At 53.3% G+C, this 17,417-nt stretch overlaps 1 protein-coding gene across 2 annotated transcripts in view; it reads left to right on the top strand.

The window, feature by feature from the left end:
• The window catches only part of GRAMD1B (GRAM domain containing 1B), a 154,591-nt gene extending 145,350 nt beyond the window's left edge, over positions 1 to 9,241 (top strand). For both annotated transcript variants that reach the window (XM_090257704.1, XM_090257702.1), the window contains exons 15-20: positions 486 to 589; positions 1,177 to 1,380; positions 2,388 to 2,478; positions 6,042 to 6,149; positions 6,462 to 6,579; positions 9,071 to 9,241. In XM_090257704.1, coding sequence (XP_090113830.1) covers positions 486 to 589; positions 1,177 to 1,380; positions 2,388 to 2,478; positions 6,042 to 6,149; positions 6,462 to 6,579; positions 9,071 to 9,160 — 715 coding nt within the window. In that variant the 3' untranslated portion in view covers positions 9,161 to 9,241. The remainder of the gene's footprint in view (positions 1 to 485; positions 590 to 1,176; positions 1,381 to 2,387; positions 2,479 to 6,041; positions 6,150 to 6,461; positions 6,580 to 9,070) is intronic.
• Positions 9,242 to 17,417: the final 8,176 nt, after the last annotated feature.

Genomic DNA, 17,417 nt, shown 5'->3' on the forward strand with positions numbered 1-17,417 from the left:
GCTGAAGCCTGGGGCAGTAGAGACCCATGACTCCGAGAGGAGGCTTGGAGAACGGCAGGAGCCAGCCCCAGGGACAGCTGATGCCCTGAAAGATGGAAATGATGGAGCCCAGAGTCTAGCTTGGACATGAGAGTGTCTGGAGGAACTGAGAAGGGCCTGTGGTAGACAGGCCTCTGGCGCCATCACAAGCCCCCTGGGAGGAGGCAGTTGGCATCATGCGATTACTCTGGGCCCTTGTTAGCTTTTATCTGCTTAAATATTCTGAAACTCAGTTTGTTACTTACAAAAATGAGGATAAGTCCACTAGCTCCACAGACATCAGTGGGTGGCCATAGACAAGAGATGATAAGATGGATGTGAAAGGACTTTTCACCCCATGAAGTGCAGCACAAATGTAGATCTGCTTTGGACTTGAACCCAAATTTACCATCTCCTAGCAGAGGAGGGTTTGCCCAGGCTGACCCTGTTCTTGGCTTGTTCCTCAGGGTCTCCACAGAGTTGTGCTATCGAAAACAGCCCTGGGGGCTGGTGAAGACTTTCATTGAGAAGAACTTCTGGAGTGGGCTGGAGGACTACTTCCGGCATTTAGGTGGGCATCATCAGTTCACTGCTGGTGGGCTGTGGGACTTTGGAGAGTGAACGGGAGGGAGGCTGAGATGGAGGAGGGGTTTCAGGGGGTCCCTACACCTGCCCCAGAAGTGGAGACAAAATATGGCATGTATGTGAACACATGTGTTTTCCCAGAGATGGTGCCAGTAACTTTCATGAGATTATTAAGGGATCTGTGGCTGCCCCACACCCCTAGAATGAATGTCAGATCTGGTCGCACTGGTGATAGGTATTACGGAAAGGACATGGCCTGCAAATGCGTCCCGTCGGAAACGGGATGTGCCCCGAGTTGTGTATAGAAGGACGCAGATGTCAGGAATGTGGGTTTCTACACTATGGTGAACAACCCTGAACAGGGGGGTGGGCTGGGCCAGGTCCCTGCAGTACTTCTTGAAGCCCAATCCCTGGGGGACCCCACTGTTCCCATCAGCATCCCCGAGTACAGTATAGAAGATGCTCTCCTTAGAGAAGACCCAGCTAGGAGCTGGAGGAGTTGCTTCTGTAAGCCGGTGTGTTGGGTTGGAGGTTTGGGCAGATAGCCCCTGATGCGACCTTTCTGCCTGACAGAGAGCGAGCTGACCAAGGTGGAGAGCACCTACCTGGCTGAGATGCACAGACAGTCCCCCAAAGAGAAGGCCAGCAAGCCCCCGGCGGTGAGGAGGAGGAAGCGCCCACATGCCCACCTGCGGGGGCCTCACCTAGAGGAGGTGATGAGCCCCGTCACCACACCCACAGACGAAGATGTGGGCCGCAGGATCAAGCATGTGGCAGGTGAGTGCCGGGGGTGGGGGGTGGGGTTGGGGACACGTGGTGTGCGGGGCTTTGGGCTGGAGCCGCGCTCCTGAGTACAGCGCGTATGCAGCTTGCACACGGTTCACTGAGCCTGCGGCCGTGGGTGCCCTTCCCGTCTCTGCGTGCTCTTCAGGCTCCTCAGGACCTGCTGAGGCTGGCCGTGTGCTCTGCGGGGCACAGGCTGCCTGGGGCTTTGTGCCCTGTGCTACCTGAGCTTCGTGCCCACCAGATGGGCTCCTGTGTGCAGCTTCTAAGTGCTCCGAAAATGCACCCAGGAGAAGCTGGAGCTTGGACCCCAGAGACTCCCTTGGCCACAAAGATCAGGGAGTCCAGGGCAGCACCTCCCCCACCCCAAAAAGGGCCCTCCAGGCAGTGGGTTCCCTTGACATGGCTCCCTCCTCCCATCCCGCCCTTCACAGCCTCATGTCTTGACTCAGTCATGGGAACCTGCAGCAGTCAGAGGCCTTAGGGACTAACCAGTGTGGTGTCTTGCACACCGTGCTGTGCCCACACCTGGGCGTTCACCTGAGCTGGGTGGGAGGGGAGAGCAGGCAGAAGCGGTGCAGGAAGTGCCGGCTGCGATGTCCCTCCGCAGCTCCCACCACAGGGTTTCTGACTGACGTTGCACTTGGGTAAATGGACTCTCAGAGAGGTTATGTGACATCTTGGCATCATGTAGCTGGTGTGGACGGAGCCAGAGTGGAAAGCTTCTCAGGTCCCAGCACAGTGTGATCTCCCCTTTGTCCTGGGTCTGGGAGTCATAGCTATGCAGGTCTATTGATTGCTCTTTTGTTTAGTGACCTGAATATTCACCTTGCCTGCCCCAACGCATGGCCTTGCCCTTGAGGATCTTGCTTTTTACCTTTGGAAGGCTGGGGATTGCCATGACAGCATCATAGATGGTTCTCTGTCATTCCCAGAAGTTCTGTGCGTGACCAGTGCCCCGTCAGCTGTTGGTGGTAACAGCCTCTGTGTTTCCTCTGCAGGTTCCACGCAGACCCGGCATGTCCCCGAGGACACCCCCACTGGCTTCCACCTGCAGAGTGTGTCCAAGCTGCTGCTGGTCATCAGCTGTGTGTAAGGGACTGCACCCTGCCTCCCCCCCCCAACTCCCGCCTGCTGCTGATCCCACCCCCGGGCCTTTTTAGGCACAAGGGCACCCTTCTGCGCTCCCCTAGTCTTCTCCCTCCAGGCCAGGTGCTCTGTCTGCCACGTCGTGCCTCTCTGCTTCATTTTCTGTGTTTCATTCAGCAGTTACTCTGTGCTAGGCGTCCAGGATTCAGAAGAAAGCATGCAGCATCCAGGCCCTTCGGGAGCTCAGTTTCATGGGTAATAGACAGGAAATTCAAAATCGCTACACCAGCACACAGATGCCAGCACAGAAGTGTTCCAGAGCACTTTAGGAGCCCATGTGTTTCCTTGTGAAAGACGTTCTGGGGGTCTGCTCCGTGCCAGGAATGAGGACCGTGCCCCCATGGGGCCCAGACTTACAGGGTAGCCAGGCAAGATCCACGAGTACAGTCCAGGAAAAGCATATGCTTATTTTATCGTGAACAATTAATAATAATTACCATAATGCTGTAAAACAGTAGGCTTGATAACGTGCACAGGAGGGGGCTGGGCTATGGAGAAAGTCAGTTGAAAGCAATGGAGGCATGAGACGGGAGGACACACCAGCCGGAGGTATGAGGCCACAGGCTGCTCAAGACTTCTGTAAATCCTGTGGAACAGGGAGCCGCCGGGACCAGTGCGGGCAGATGGCTCCTCCCCTGCCTGACGCCGAGGTCTTCCTGGACAGCGGGGTGCTCTGAGCATGTGTGGCACAGACGGGTGGGGGACAGGAGCTGCCCAGGTGCCTGCTCTCCCAGCTCTTCACCAGGCACTGGACTGCGTCTCGTGTGCAGTGCACCAGGAGCGCCCCGCAGCCCGGGCCTTCGCTGAAGCGTTTTCAGAGAGCAGAGCGCGCAGGGGCCCTGCCCTTGGGACACGGGAGGAGCACCGCAGTAAGGAGGCCCAGTTTGCGTCTGGGGACAGTCTCGGATAGTGTGTGAGCTAGAGGAGGACGGTGTGGAGGCAGGGAGTGAACAAGTGGGCTGCAGTGATGGGTGCGATGCGGCTGCCGGCCTGAGATGGGGGGCCACTGACGTCTGGTTGCGTGGGGCAGGAAGAGGCCTTACTGATCCCGTGTCTGTGAGTGGTTTGCGTCATGAGCAGAAAGCTGGACCTTAGTGAGGAGGTGTCAGAGAAGATGCTGTCAGTGCCAGGTGTCTGGGCTGGCATGGGTTATCCAGACGAAGGTGACGGCTGGCATCTGTTCCTGTGGACCTGCGGCTAGGGAGAGTTCAGGCTGCAGGTGCAGAGGGCGTTACAGGTGGCTCTGAAGCTGTGGGCGGAAGTGAGGTCCCCGGAGGGGGATGCAGAGGTGAGAAGGGCACACCTGGGCCCCTGGAGGACAGGAGCCTGTGAGGAGCGAGGGTGGTTTGCTGGTTACCTGTACTTGACATGCAAGTGGGTGACGTGGGCTGACAGCCGCACCGTGATGTTCTTTGCGTTAGTAATCTTGACCTGCATGCCTTCCACACGGACAGCGGTCAGCCTGCTTTTGCCCACCCACATAAAACAGGAGTAGGCGTAACATCCTTCTGGATGTGGCGTAAGAGGCCAAACTCATTTTACAAAATTAAATACAGAGGCAGCTGTGAAGCCGGTAAAATTCACCCGTGGCATCATCACTGAGCTGTTGGTAAAACCACGTCTCTGCTGTGAGGCTTGGTAGGTAGGAAACTAACTGCGCGTTAGTCCCGTGTTCACCACTTTCTGCGTCTTCAGTTATTTAACTAGCGAAGGCCTGCTCCCCTGGGTAACTGTATGGCATGGCGTTGATGAACTTCAGGGCTTTGTGGCTGTACGGTGAGATCAACTGCTGATGCATACATGTGGGTAGGCGTGAGGGTCAGCTGCCCCTTGCCTGGCCGGTCCGAGCCCCCATATGCCTGCCCATGACCACCTTTTCTGTGGTTAGACCACCTCTGAGCCTTTGCTTAGACAGCAGGCAAGGTGTCCCTTGACCTTCACGGAGCACAGACAGGCTTGTTGAACCCAGAAGCAGCTGCTAAGAGTGTGTGCAGCTCACACTGAAATGGCGGCATGCTGACCATGCTGTGCGTGCTGATAGGACGGCAGACAGGATCACTGACACTCGGCACATCACAGGTTTCTGTGGGGAGCCGAGCACCCAGAGAGCACAGCTGAGTAGCCTCAGGGATTTGCAGGTGCCAGTTAGAAGCACAGGTGAGAAGTTCAGCATCATATACACACATGTATTTTGTGAGGTTGAAGGGACAGGATAAGATTTTCTTTCTTTGTTGGTAGTTTCGATCTATTCCTTTAGTCTTCCCACTTGGTCATTTTTTCCCGACGTGTGCCCATACGTCCTGCTTTGATGTGGATAACCGTGTGTTACAGCGGGCCTCCTGTGTGCGGGGCATGTTACGTGCCACCCTTTGATCCACGTAACAGCCCGGCTTTCTCAGGGGAGCAAGCTGGGCTTCAGAGAAGCTAGCAAACTTGATCAAAAGTTAAACTTCTAAGTGGTGAGCGGGAGTTGTAGCAGCCTCTCTTTGCCCGAGTCATTTCTCCTCACCCCAGGAGCTCTCACAGAGTGATCTCTAGCAGCCTCTGGGGCCGAGGAGAAGTTCCCGTCTCTCAGGGACACTCTGTTCCCCACCGGATCCTGCGACTCCTGGGCTGTTCTGGCCACCTCCCCCACACCCTCCAGTTCTGGTGACCCCTGCGGGCCTGTGGCAGGAGCAGGGAGGAGGCTGCAGCTTTGGGACAGTTCTGACAGCCCCTCACAGGCTCACTGGGGCGGAGCCAGGAACCCCACTGAGATCCTCTTACAGTCTCACCCTTCGGTTATGTCCTGATACTGGGTTGGTGAGGACACGCTTAGAGGGGAAGGGAAGGAGAGAGAGAGGGGGAAACATTGATAGGTTGCCTCTCATACGCATCCCAACTGGGGACTGAAACCCCAACCCAGGCATATGCTCTGACTAGGAGTTGAACCAGTGACCTCTTGGTGTATGGCATGCCGCTCCAACGAGCTGAGCCACACCAGCTAGGGCAAGGGTTGGGGACGGACTCTTACCTCGGCTTGTCACCCTTGAGATCTAAGAATCCGGGCACAGTAGTTGTACCTGCTCCACTGAAGGGCAGCTGCCCCTCCCCCACACAGGTCTGTTTCTAACCTGCTCCTCCCGGTTTTCCTCCCTGCTCCCGTTAGGATCTGTTTCAGGTACTGGCTCTTTCATGCGCTCATCTCGTTTCCTCTCTGCCTTCGCCTCGCTTCCCCCAGGCCCCGGGTCTGGGGGACTCCTGTGTGTCTGCTCTCCAGTGCCTTCACCCCGGCCCCTGTCCACAGCCCTCCTGTCCCGCTCTGACCCCTGCAGAGTAGAGTGCTTCCCCCCTCTCCCCCTTGCCACATCCCTCCGCTCCCTTGTTTGCTCATTGCAATGTTTCCGGTGACCCACTGGTCCAGGACAGCAGCCTCTGGGGTGGGGGTGTCCCTGGCTTCGCGAGGGAGCATGCTGTCTCAGTGGCCTCTCATTGCTGTTCCTCTCCCCGCCCCATCTCCCCACTAGTCTGGTGCTGCTGGTCCTCCTCAACGTGATGCTCTTCTACAAACTCTGGATGCTGGAGTACACCACCCAGACCCTCACTGCCTGGCAGGGCCTGCGGCTCCAAGAAAGGTACTCCTGCCTCTTCCCCGTGTGCTAGCGCCCTCCCTCTCCCGAGGCCCAGGCCCGCGCCCCACCGCCCGGCCACCTCGGGGCTGCCCGCTGCCCTGGCCAGCGGAGAACCCTCTGTAATGAGGCCGTAAGTCAGCTCCAAGAACTGTGCCTCTAGCTCTAGTCTGCGCTTCACCGAGGGCTCAGGCCACCAGGGCAGTGTGCAGAGGACAGAGCGCCTGACGGGACCTTTGACCCTTAGAGGTCTGGGAGCATGGGACAGTCCACCGAGTGTAACCCCAGCTGCTGGGATACCCCTTCTCCACCCCACAGGCTGCCCCAGTCTCACTCAGAATGGGCCCAGCTCCTGGAGTCTCAGCAAAAGTACCATGACACTGAACTCCAGAAATGGAGAGAGATCATCAAATCCTCAGTGATGCTTCTTGACCAGGTGAGACGCCCCTCCAACCCCTTCTCTCCTTGTCCCAGTCTTCTGAAGCCAGAACTCCTTCCCTGTGCCCTGAGAGAGACCCCCACCGCCATCACCACCCTTTGGACCTCATCCTCCCTCACCCATTGTTCTCATTTTGAAGCCACCTGTGAGGGAGCTTTTGGAAACGCAGGTGTATCCCCCCCAGATAATAAATAGAACAACACCGGGGATTTGCAGCAAGAAAGCTCTGTGTTAGGTGGAAAGTGAATCCCCTTTTTTTTTTTGGCCACTGATTGCCATCTGACAGGCCTTTGAATGGAAGAGTAACCCGCTTTTTGCAGAGAACTGTCCTCCCAGAAGGCATGTCTTTCTTATTCCTGGTGATGCGTGCACCCCTGCCCCACACCCCGAGCACGCACGCGAGCTCACCGCCTGCGAGGAGGGCCCTGTCCCGGAGGCCGAGCTGACAGCCTGGGAGGCGGGCTGCGCTGTGTCTCCTTTCCACCGTCTCTGCTTCCTAGCCCTGTTACTTGTGTCCTTTCGAAGAGTAGATGCGTCTATCTACCGAAATTGTTCTGGGGAAAATTAGCAATTAGCTTAGTTTTCTCAGGGGAGGGAGCTTCTTGCTTCCCCCAGAAGAATTGAGCATCTCCGAAAAGCTTCTGCATGGTTGCCAAGACAGTGGGACCGGCCTTTGCTGTGCAGGAGAGGAAGCAGTGCCTGAGGGTTTGTTCTGTCCCAGCAGAAGTGCTGTTCCCGAGGGGTTTCTTTCTGACGCCTGGTCGGCCAGGCCGGAGATGGAACCCTAACCTTGCCCCCGAGGAGTTTTGTGACTTCAGTCAAGGGATTGGCTAGTAGTGACCTTCGGCCTCCTTACTTATAGAATGGGAGCTGTCATCGTTGCTTCGTGAACTTGCTGTCAGGATTTGATGACAGCTGGGAGGCACCCGTTAATACTGAATTCTGTCTTCCCTTCGTAGTTTGGTCTTGGCTCTAAATTAAGGAGAGAGTGTTTCAGTGCCGCCATCAGGATATAGCAGGATGTGTGTAGAGTGGCACGTGTAGCTTTGGAGCCACGTTCAGGGAGGGATACGTTTAACCAAAAGCGGGTAAGCAGGATGGTTGAGGGGGCGGTGGCTCTGTCGCATCAGGACGGGTTGGTGGAACTGAAGGTGTGTTCAGACCGAGGGGGGGCTGGGCCGAGGGGAGTGGGATCGCCTTAGACGCTGAGCTCCGACGGGCCAGGTGCTTGTAAAGCTCCAGAGGGCGGAGCAAGGGCTGGAAGTCGTAGGGAACTGGGATTTTGAGTTATTAAATGGAAGACTACTTACAGTTAGAGCTACTCAGCCACGGACTGGCTGCTCTGAAGGACTGAGAGTTCATCCCCAAACGCACTTCAGGAGGTGGCGTGAAGGAACTTAGGAATTAAATGGGGTGGGCGGGGGAAGGCAATTGGACTGGATGTCCCATATCTAATTCTGTGTCAGGGTGGGTCCTCTTACGCTGGAGCTGTCAGATTTATATCCCAGTAGACTGTACAGGTGTTCATTGGCTGTCGTTTCATTACCTTTAAGAGTAACTTATTAAACAAACAAATAAATAAATAATTTAAAAAAGAAAAAGAGTAACTTATAACAGTAATGGGCCCCTCACCTCTATTAAGCAGAGGGTATAGAAGAACCAGAGACTAAAGTGGTCGGTGAGGCAGTCTACAGCCGCTCACCCATGAAATGTCACTCCGTTGGGCTGCAGCAGAGCGGCTTACTTAAAGACAGTATTTAAGTGTGTTGCGGGAGGATGGGCCACTAAGATTCTGCCACTGGAGCTGCCCCATTTAGACTCTGTTCCATAGCCTCACAGTGTTAGTGTGTCTGTTTCTTAAAGGAGGTTAAGAAACTCATTAAGGTTGTCAGGGATAGAGATACAACTGAAGCCGGCTTGGTTCTCTGCTCGGCACCCAGGGTGGGGGAGGACACGCCACCTCGCAGCCTCAAGTTTTAGTGGGTGGCGGATGAGAAGCCGGGAAAGGAAAGACAGCTGTGAGCCGAGAAAGCCTGGATTTCTTCTGGGTGGGGGAGACTAGGCCAGACAGATGAGTCCCAGGCTTGGGGGACACGGTGACAAAACATTCCAAGGTAGGAGTACAAGGAGCACAGTGGCATCAGGATGAGCGGGGAAACCAAATGGAATATGAGTGTAAGACCAAGTACGCGGCCAACTAATGTGGCTTCTTGTAGCAACTGAATTTTAGTTCTTAAAATTCAGGTGGTACAAGGGCCACAGATCACGGAGACACAGCGAGCCGAGCGCCAGGAGTCCTCCGTGCTCGACGGGCTGCACATATGCTCTCTGCCCGAGACCCCGTCCCTCGAGACTCCCCCTTGGTTGGGAGCCCAGTCAACCGGGGGCAGGGAGAGGGGCTTGCCATAGTGGGCATGGCGGGCGCTGCTGCATGGAGAAGCCCACTCAGGGCACAACGCCGGTTGGGGTGGGCTTCCCTGTCTTACAGATGAAGGACTCACTCATCAATCTTCAGAACGGCATCAGGTCCCGTGACTACACATCAGAAAGTGAAGAGAAGAGGAACCGCTATCATTGACAAGGCAGGAACAGGGCAATGGCAAGAGGCCTGTGCAATACATGTACATAGACCATATAAATATATATATATATATATATAAATATATATATATACAGAATATAAATATATATATATTATATACAGATTTTAAAAAGATAATGCCTATGTACCAGGGAGAAGGAGCTGGATCGCCTCCTGTGCTGGCTGGCGGAGGGCCGAGGAGGGCAGGGACCGCCTCTCAGCACCACCCTCCCCGCCCCGCCTCCCCACCTCCTCTCATCCCCCCCCTTCCCCTTGCCATGCTTGGCTCTGAGAAGGGGAATGTTGTTGAGCCAAAGTCATGCCTGTGAAGGCTCCAGGGTCTTGAAAAGAAGTCTCTGGGGGGCATTGCTTAAGGTGCTTCATTCCCTGATCCCCTTTAGATTTGTTTCCAAAACAAAAGAGAATCTTTCCTTCCCCACCCCACGCTTCTGCAGGGGTTCTCGTGGGAACAAGGAAGCAGCAAGGGCAGGAGCCCAGTCTACACGCGCCCTGTGAGGCCACCCCCTTGCCGGGGCCCTCGGGCCCAGAGGCCTGCTGGAGGCTTGGAAGGCGCCCTGACCGGGTGGGCTCCGCAGCCACAGGCTCCCGAGGACTGACTTGTGCATGAAGAGTGCCCCCTCCATCACCCCGCCCTTTCCTCTGACCTGTGTAGGGTGTGCACCCAATAAGGGCTGCGGGTTTCTTACCTTCCCACCCCACCCCCTTCTCTCTGGTCTTCTCCCAGGCTGGATCTGGGGGAGGCGTCACTTTCTAGTGCCTAAAGCCCTATTTTTTCTCTGTGCCCTAAGAGCACATTGTTTCTTAGCCAGGGGGAAGCATTTTTGATCTTGTTAAACTGTTCTAGTGGTTAGAAGCAGTCAAGTCTATGGCTCTAATTCCTTCCCTTTGAGCTGTCAGCTTAATTTCCAGGATGAACCAGGGTGTTGCAGGAGTGCCAGGGTTTGGGAGAGTGAACACCCAGCAGTGCAGGATTGTGGGGTTCAACCAGAGAGCGCTGTGTGAGTCACGGCCACCAGGACCCAAGCACTAACATGGCCTCCAGTGTCGTTAACGGTCAATAAGGACCGCTTCAGTCAGTCCAAGGCACTTTGCACGTGGAAGAAGACTTGAGCCCTTGGAGGGAGGGATTTGGCAAAGGTGCATTTATTGGGATCTGAAAAAGCCTGATGGAGTCTCTGCCCCCAAGGGAACCATTCCACATCCTTGTTTCTCAGCCATGGAGCTCTGGCCGAGGGAGCAAAACCTATTGTGTTTGTACCAGAGAGCTCGGATATCGCCGAGGAGCAGAAAGAAGACTGAGGTTGGGTGCGTGAGTCACCCAGGGCCCTTCCGGGGCTGGCTCCCGGGGACCCATGCATTTATGTGACTCTGCAGGACCCTCTGGGCACACTTACCATCCTTCATACACTGACTGCTCTTTCTCCACCTGGTAACCAAAGGAATCCTGCCCACCCCTGGTAGAGCTCACAAAAATTCAGGAGAGAGTCATGCCCGCTTGGCAAGGAGAGCCCTTCCTGATCGCTGGCTCTTCTGGTCGGCCCCATGATGCAAGGCGCAGGGGAAAGGAAGATGTTATTACAGATCAAGCCTGAAGGAAGAGCCATTTGTATTCTTCTCTCGGAATGGCCTGAGCATCCCTCCTTGACAATTACACGCATTTGACCTTTCAGTCTCTCTGAAAATAGAGCCTTGTTATTGCCATACAGGCAGGATGAGAAGATAGAGATACGTGTGCCCGGGTCATGCCCCGGAGAATAGCCTGAGAAGGCTTCGTGGGATCGGCTGCAATGTGCATCCCTCCCCAGGAGAGGGGTTGAATGTCATCAGTCCACTCAGGGAATGAGGGTAGCAGAGGAGCTGAAAGGTGCATGTGCCCGTAGGCCAGTGGGCCACTCCTCCCCCCTGCCCAGGACTTGGAATGGGAGAGCCGGGGATGTCTGGGCTCCTGGGCCCTGAGCCAGGAAAGGAGGAACAGTGCAGACTACTAGAAATTTTCCTGTTGGAGTAACCAGAAGCCAACATTCTTCCCAGAAACTTTTAAAGACAAAAATGGTAAAGTCTCTTAATGTATTCCATACCTATTTATTTATTTATTTATTTAAATCATGCCGCGATTACCGGTCCCAGGTGGGGCCCTGAGCGTGACTTACAGGGTTCTTTCCTGGGAGCACAGTGATAGAAGCTGACCTGGCTACACAGTTGTTAAGGCTTTTGCTTGACTGGCCAGGCCCATTCCGGGGAAGAACAGGCGACAGGGAAGGCAGCACTTAGTTTGTTCAAGGAACCCTCACAAGTTCCGGGGATCTGAACCCGGGGACTGCGCAGCGCATAGGAAATGTCCCGGGCCGTCTCCTTCTGAGCATCGTGGGTCTCCTGCAGGTGCTCTCTGTTCTGACAGTTTTCTCATTTTCACAACACAACTCTTCACTCCCAAACGACGCTTCGCCTCCCCATTCCGTGACTGCCCCAGGCCCTCGCCCCGACGAGAAGTCTGGGAGTGACACACCAACAATGCCATAGCTTGGGGCAGCCGCCCGGCCGGCGCGGGGCTCTCTGCAAGGGGGCCTCTAGGTCCTCCCCGCTCAGCTTATTTCTTTCAGCCATTGCTTTTCGGTTTTGTTCACGTCAGAACTTGCAGTCTTTCTGCAAGGATTCGTGTGGTGGAACTTGGAGAGCTTGTCCTCGGTCTCAAAGACTTTGGTTCGCACCGGGTGAAGAACAGCTGTAGGGCCTACCCTTCCCCGCCAGCTTTCTGTGGGGGCATGAAGAGGGTCGCTCTGCAGCTCTTCCCCTCTCCCCGCCCCCCTGCCCGGTACACGGCAGAACACCCTTGGCCACTAAGACCAGCAACTGGAAGCTCTTTGTAAGCGCGCTGAGCTGTGTCAGGAGACTGGGGCCCGAGTCCCAGCTCTGCTACTGGACAGGTCACTGCCCCTCTCTGAGCTCCTCCAGCAGGACAGGGTTGGTCTAGACTATCTCTAATATAGGTTCTAATTGGGCATTGTCTTGGAAGCTACACCAGCTGGTGCAAAGCCCGGCTTTCTTGGACTTCAAGGCTTCCTTCTGGGCTGGAACTTCCCTGGTATTGAGATGAGTGGAAGGACAGTGTCTGGGTTCCCAGGAAGTTAAGGGTAGTTAAACCTTTTTTATGGGCTAGGAAGGTTAGGGAGACCCAGTAAGATATGGGAGGATGGGCAGGGAGGGGGGTAGGTATGCAGGCAGCAGGGAGGCAGAGAGAGACTAGGCTGGCTGTGTTGCTCAGTGTTCGCCTAAGATGGGGTCTCCTCCTTTACTGGCCGGCTCTTAGGTTGGGAAGGGACCTTCCTTTGGGTGGTCTCTAAGTTGGGAGGAAAAGGATAACGGCAAGCAGGGCACCATGTCTTCCGTTCCTAGGCTATGAAGCCTTTCGTTTGCCATCCTTCCTCCTCCTTGCTGGAGGAAACAGTGGAGAGAAGTCACTCCTGGTTCTAGCACTTCTCTTTTGGCTCAACCCAAACTTTGCTGGGGTTCAGATTAAGTGTGAAGCTCAGGCAAAAATCTTTGGGTCGCCTTAGGACACTGCCACAGAATGTGGGGTTGTGGGGTGGGGGGAGGCACCGAGAGACCTTGAGCGGATCGCTTTGTTAGAAGTGGCTTCTCTGCATGTCCCTGTCCCCACCCACGCCTGAACCACATCTAATGCATGCACTGGCAGCACCTCTTGGGTGACAACTTGAGGAAAGGACTAGGGGAAGCGTCTCCTTGGACTGTGTGTGTTCTGAGAAGGATTCTGTGCCACATTGGGCTGCTTCCTTAGCTCCGCAGGGCAGCCAAGAGCCAGCCCTTCCCTGCCGCACCCCCAGAAGAAAGAGCACTCTTCTCTGGTCCCCAAGACGGAAGGGCTGTACACCCTGCTTTATACCTCTGGCTGCACCTGCCCACTCCAGTGCAAAACCTGAGAACCTCTCTTCCCAGCGCTCTCCTCCCCACCCTGCCCTGCTCTCTAGGCTGTGGGACAATCATCCCATCTTTGACCCTCATTCCTGAGCTGCCTCAGGCCGGTCCCACTGTACTCCACCTCTGTGTTTTCTTCCAGAAGAGGCGTTTTGGGTCTAAGAGGAGCGTTTTTCTGGAAGGCCATCCTGTAACGCCCCTGCTTCCCTGATATGGAGCAGGAATTTGCACACACTGTAGAGAGCTGCCCTTCCCTCTCTGCCTAGCCTTGTTACCTCACTCCTGCCCTGGCCATGTGGGGCGGGGCCCGGCCAGCTCCCTGTTTTGTTCTGGGAGACAGCTCAGAGGCTTTGGGCATTGTTTTCTGCTGTGACTTGAGTGAGGTCCTCAGCAGGCCTAGGAGCCATGGCTCCTGACGAGAAGCTCATGCCTGTCAGGAGGACCTGAGGCCAGACCATCTATCTGGTCTACTGGACATGGGAAGACATCAAGAGCGTTGTCTTCTTTGCCCTTGGGCATCCTTGCTTCTCAATACAGTGAGACCCTGCAGAAGCAACTTGGTGGCCTCTGCTCTGGGCAAGACAGCTGGCTGTGTCGAGGAGCTGTCCCTTAGCTGGTGTGCCCGTGTTGAGATTGCATAGTAAAAGCAACCATTTTTGCCAATAATAGTGTGTGTCTCCAAACATTTCCCTGTGCTACACTCTAGGGCCAGACCACTCTCTGCATGGACCAGATCTTCTTCCCAAACCCATGGTGCTTCTTCCCCCACCACCTCCCTTAGCCTAGATCCCGTGGTGGGGAGGGATGGGTCAGAGGCTGCGGGGCCCCTGGATAATTCTGACATGGGGTGAGTGGGTTGAGGCAGAGGGAGCAGCCCCCAACACCTGCACTGGCCATGTATGGGAAAGGACACAGGTTGATTGCAGCTGAGTCGTCTGGCCACCTGCATCTGGTTCTGTAACTGTACTTTGCCTGGCGCTGTGCGCAGGGTCTGAAAACTTACTGCTAGTACCTAGAAACATACAAGGCTTCCCAGCCAAATCTTAATGTAAAGTAGCTAGAGCCACAGAAGGACAGTATGAATTAAAAGGAAAAAGTATTGAACTTGAAATAATAAATGGCGTGTGTGTGTTTATTGCTTGATTCATTAGTGCTTGTTGTCCCAAATGTTTTTGGTCTTCCCAGCTGTGATCAGGGCCAGTTCTGAAAGCATTTGTGGGTAGGCACACTTATACCTGTGTGCACAGCCATCCACCCAACATTGAGGACTTCCTTCCCAGGGCAGGGAGGCAGCCTGATGAAGTGGAACTGGTAAGAAATTTGGGAATCAGACCTGAGTACAAATTGCATGATCACTATTTACCAGCTGTGTGACCTTGGACCCCATTCATCACTCCAGGTCTCAGTTTTTTAGAGATAATAGTGGCTGGTACCATACTAGGGTAATTTTTTACTTCATTGTTAATACTTTTGATATTATAGGAGAGTACGGTGGACTGTGGATGAATCCCGATGACAGTTTCTTGAACATTGCCCTTTGGGACCTTGGCACTCCCAGGAAGATGGGCACTGGGAGCCAGCCTTGCCTTATTGCCCTGTTTACGGAAGGTGGCAAGGGCGTGCAGCCCCTCCTGCCATTCAGTAATCCTTGCAATGTGCCCTTTGCCACCTGATGGGAACCTTATTTGATGTCAGGCAGGTGAGAACACAAGTGACTCTTGGATTCCTTTGTATTTGGGGAGGGAAGAAAAGGGGACACAAGAGGCTAGGTCACACATTTATTTAATTCTCGACTACTAAATGCATTTTTTATTCTGTGGGCATCATTCCACTGATGGTGAGTGAGGAATGGATGCGGGCTGGGGAGGCATGAAGGAACCACAGAACACTTAACACACAACTATATGCCAGAGCAGCCAGTGTTGAGACACTTTATTGACATGAACAGGGAGTTTTCTGAAAAACACTACATAACCAGCAGTAGGGTGTTGAGAGCTTGGGTGGTCAGCAACATTTCTAGAGTTCAGAAAAATATTGCCTATGCAAAATCAGGAAAAAGCAATATGAAGGTGACAATATGGTAAGAGTTCCATCAGTTCAGAGACTTAAGTTTGCTAACTGGGTTTGAGGGTGTTTTCCAAGCCAGACTCTGTTCTTCAGTAGTCTCGCCCATCATGCACACTGCCCGGCAGGCGCAGCTCTTGCCCAGTGGCCACTCAGGGACAAATGACCCAGTTACTGGTGTTGAGGCCCAGCTGGCCTGTGATGGGATGCAGTCTGGTCTGTAACTCAGACATGGTTCAAGTGCTTATCTCCTGGGCCCTACTATAAACTCAGGGAAAGGGGAAACTAAACATGCGTTATCGACCACAGTAGAGTTTCAGAGATGAGGAGGAAAGTCTTGGGCGAGGATATTATTCAGACCTGAGACCGCGGGGCACACTGAGGGCCTGGACTGGTGCTAGACACAGTGGGTGCTACAGTGTGGACTGAATGGGTGACCAGAGTGGTGGCCACATCAAATACTATCCACATGTTTGCAGGGACTAGATGATGTACTGCATTAGAGATCTTCCATCTATAAAAGGTGGTGAGAGGAGGGCTTCTTTTGTTTGTTTCATTCTTTCATTTCTATGTTAACTTGAGAAAGGGGAACCAAGATAAAAAGAGTATCTGAAATGTGTTTAGCTCTTGCTTCTTTCTGCAAAGAAGCAATTTACAATACATAGCCTCGCCCTCTGATTTAAGTGCGGTTAGGTCACAAACTGAGATGGCTGTATTTTCCAATTTGATCTAGTTGTTTTGGGCGAGGGGCTCTAGTCTTTTAATAATTCACTGCTCTACACACATTTCCAGCATATTCCCTCTTTGAGCAATTTCTTTCCTACTAACATTTCTAGTTTGGCTAAGGAGAAACTAGAAACTCAGAGAATCAGAAATCTGGGTATATAAATGGGGATAGTAAAACTAAAGGATAATGCATTCAATGAGCCTGGAAATACAGGTTGGGGTAGGGACAGGCACTGACGAGGTGTTTCCACACAGCGCTAGGGCTGTCATGTGCCAGACTGGGCCAACGGTAGAGGTCACTAGGTCAGAGTGCTTATGGGGCTGAGTTGAGCAATCAAGTTCATGGCAGGAGGAAGCAGTAGGAAAGGGACAGTGAGACCCAGCCTAGCTTGGCCTTTAGAGAATTGTGTTGTTGAGGATCAGTCATGGAAGTATCCAGCACCAAGGCAACAGATTGGGCTCCTTACGTGATAATAGCCCTTGAGAACGTTTCTAAGCCCTTTGATGAGAGCAGCATGCAGATAAAGCTTCCAGAACAAAGCATGTGGGGTCTGGGTCCCTCATGGGAATATGGGGAGAAATGGAGTCGAGAGGATTTGAAATAGGCTGGTGATCACAGTACCTTGCAGAGCTATGGTCATGACCACGTCTCCCGGAAGTTTAATTGCAATTCAGGAGAAATAGTGACATGCAAACCAACTAGAGAGGCAAAACCAAAATGAGATCGACTCTTAAAGCACATTGGTAGAGAAGCAGTTTAGTGGGGTTAGGGGTGAGAGGAGATGCTGACTATCTCGGGACAGCAAGAGCGGCACAGGAAGAGGAAAGGAAGCAGCTACGCTCTAAGTGGAAAGAGAATTGGGCCAGGAGTTAGAAGACCTGGATTCCAGCTCTCCAGTTTCCAACCGAACGAATGTAGGGTATGGTAAAGCTGCTTAGCCTCTGTTTCTTCATAACGAATACTAGTAATATCTGCCTCACTGGGCTATTGTGGGGAAGAAACAAGAAAATTGAAATGAAAATGCTTTGTAAACCACATAGCCCTAATGAAAGTATTGAGGAAGAGAAGAAGTCAGAAATTAGAAAAACGAAAACAGGGAAGATTACTTATAAAGAATAGATTTTTTTAAATGATGGGTATCATTCAACTTAATTAAAATCACCCAGGAAACATCTGAGTTTGTTTTTTTTTAAAGAAAAAAAATCAGTCATGCCTATGTCTTGATTGCAAGTTTGATGCACGGTCTACTGGAGCCAATAGGAGAACAGTGGTGTAGTAAGGAGCTTGCTTCTACCACAATCTCTGCTGTCGAGTCACATGACCAGGAAGACCTCATTAGCCAGGCCTATTTTCCTAATTATAAAGAAAGAAACATCTACATGCTGTCCCCTATTTCTGAGCGATTTTATGGGAAATTCCCAATGAGAAGGGCCTTGAATATATTGAGAGTATTTTCTTCAAGATGTGAACAAGGGCGTTTTAAGTGCTTCCCGGGTTGGAAGAGATGAA

Source organism: Furipterus horrens, unplaced genomic scaffold (assembly GCF_987537825.1).
Source record: "Furipterus horrens unplaced genomic scaffold, mFurHor1.1.pri manual_scaffold_11, whole genome shotgun sequence".
NCBI lineage: Eukaryota > Metazoa > Chordata > Mammalia > Chiroptera > Furipteridae > Furipterus > Furipterus horrens.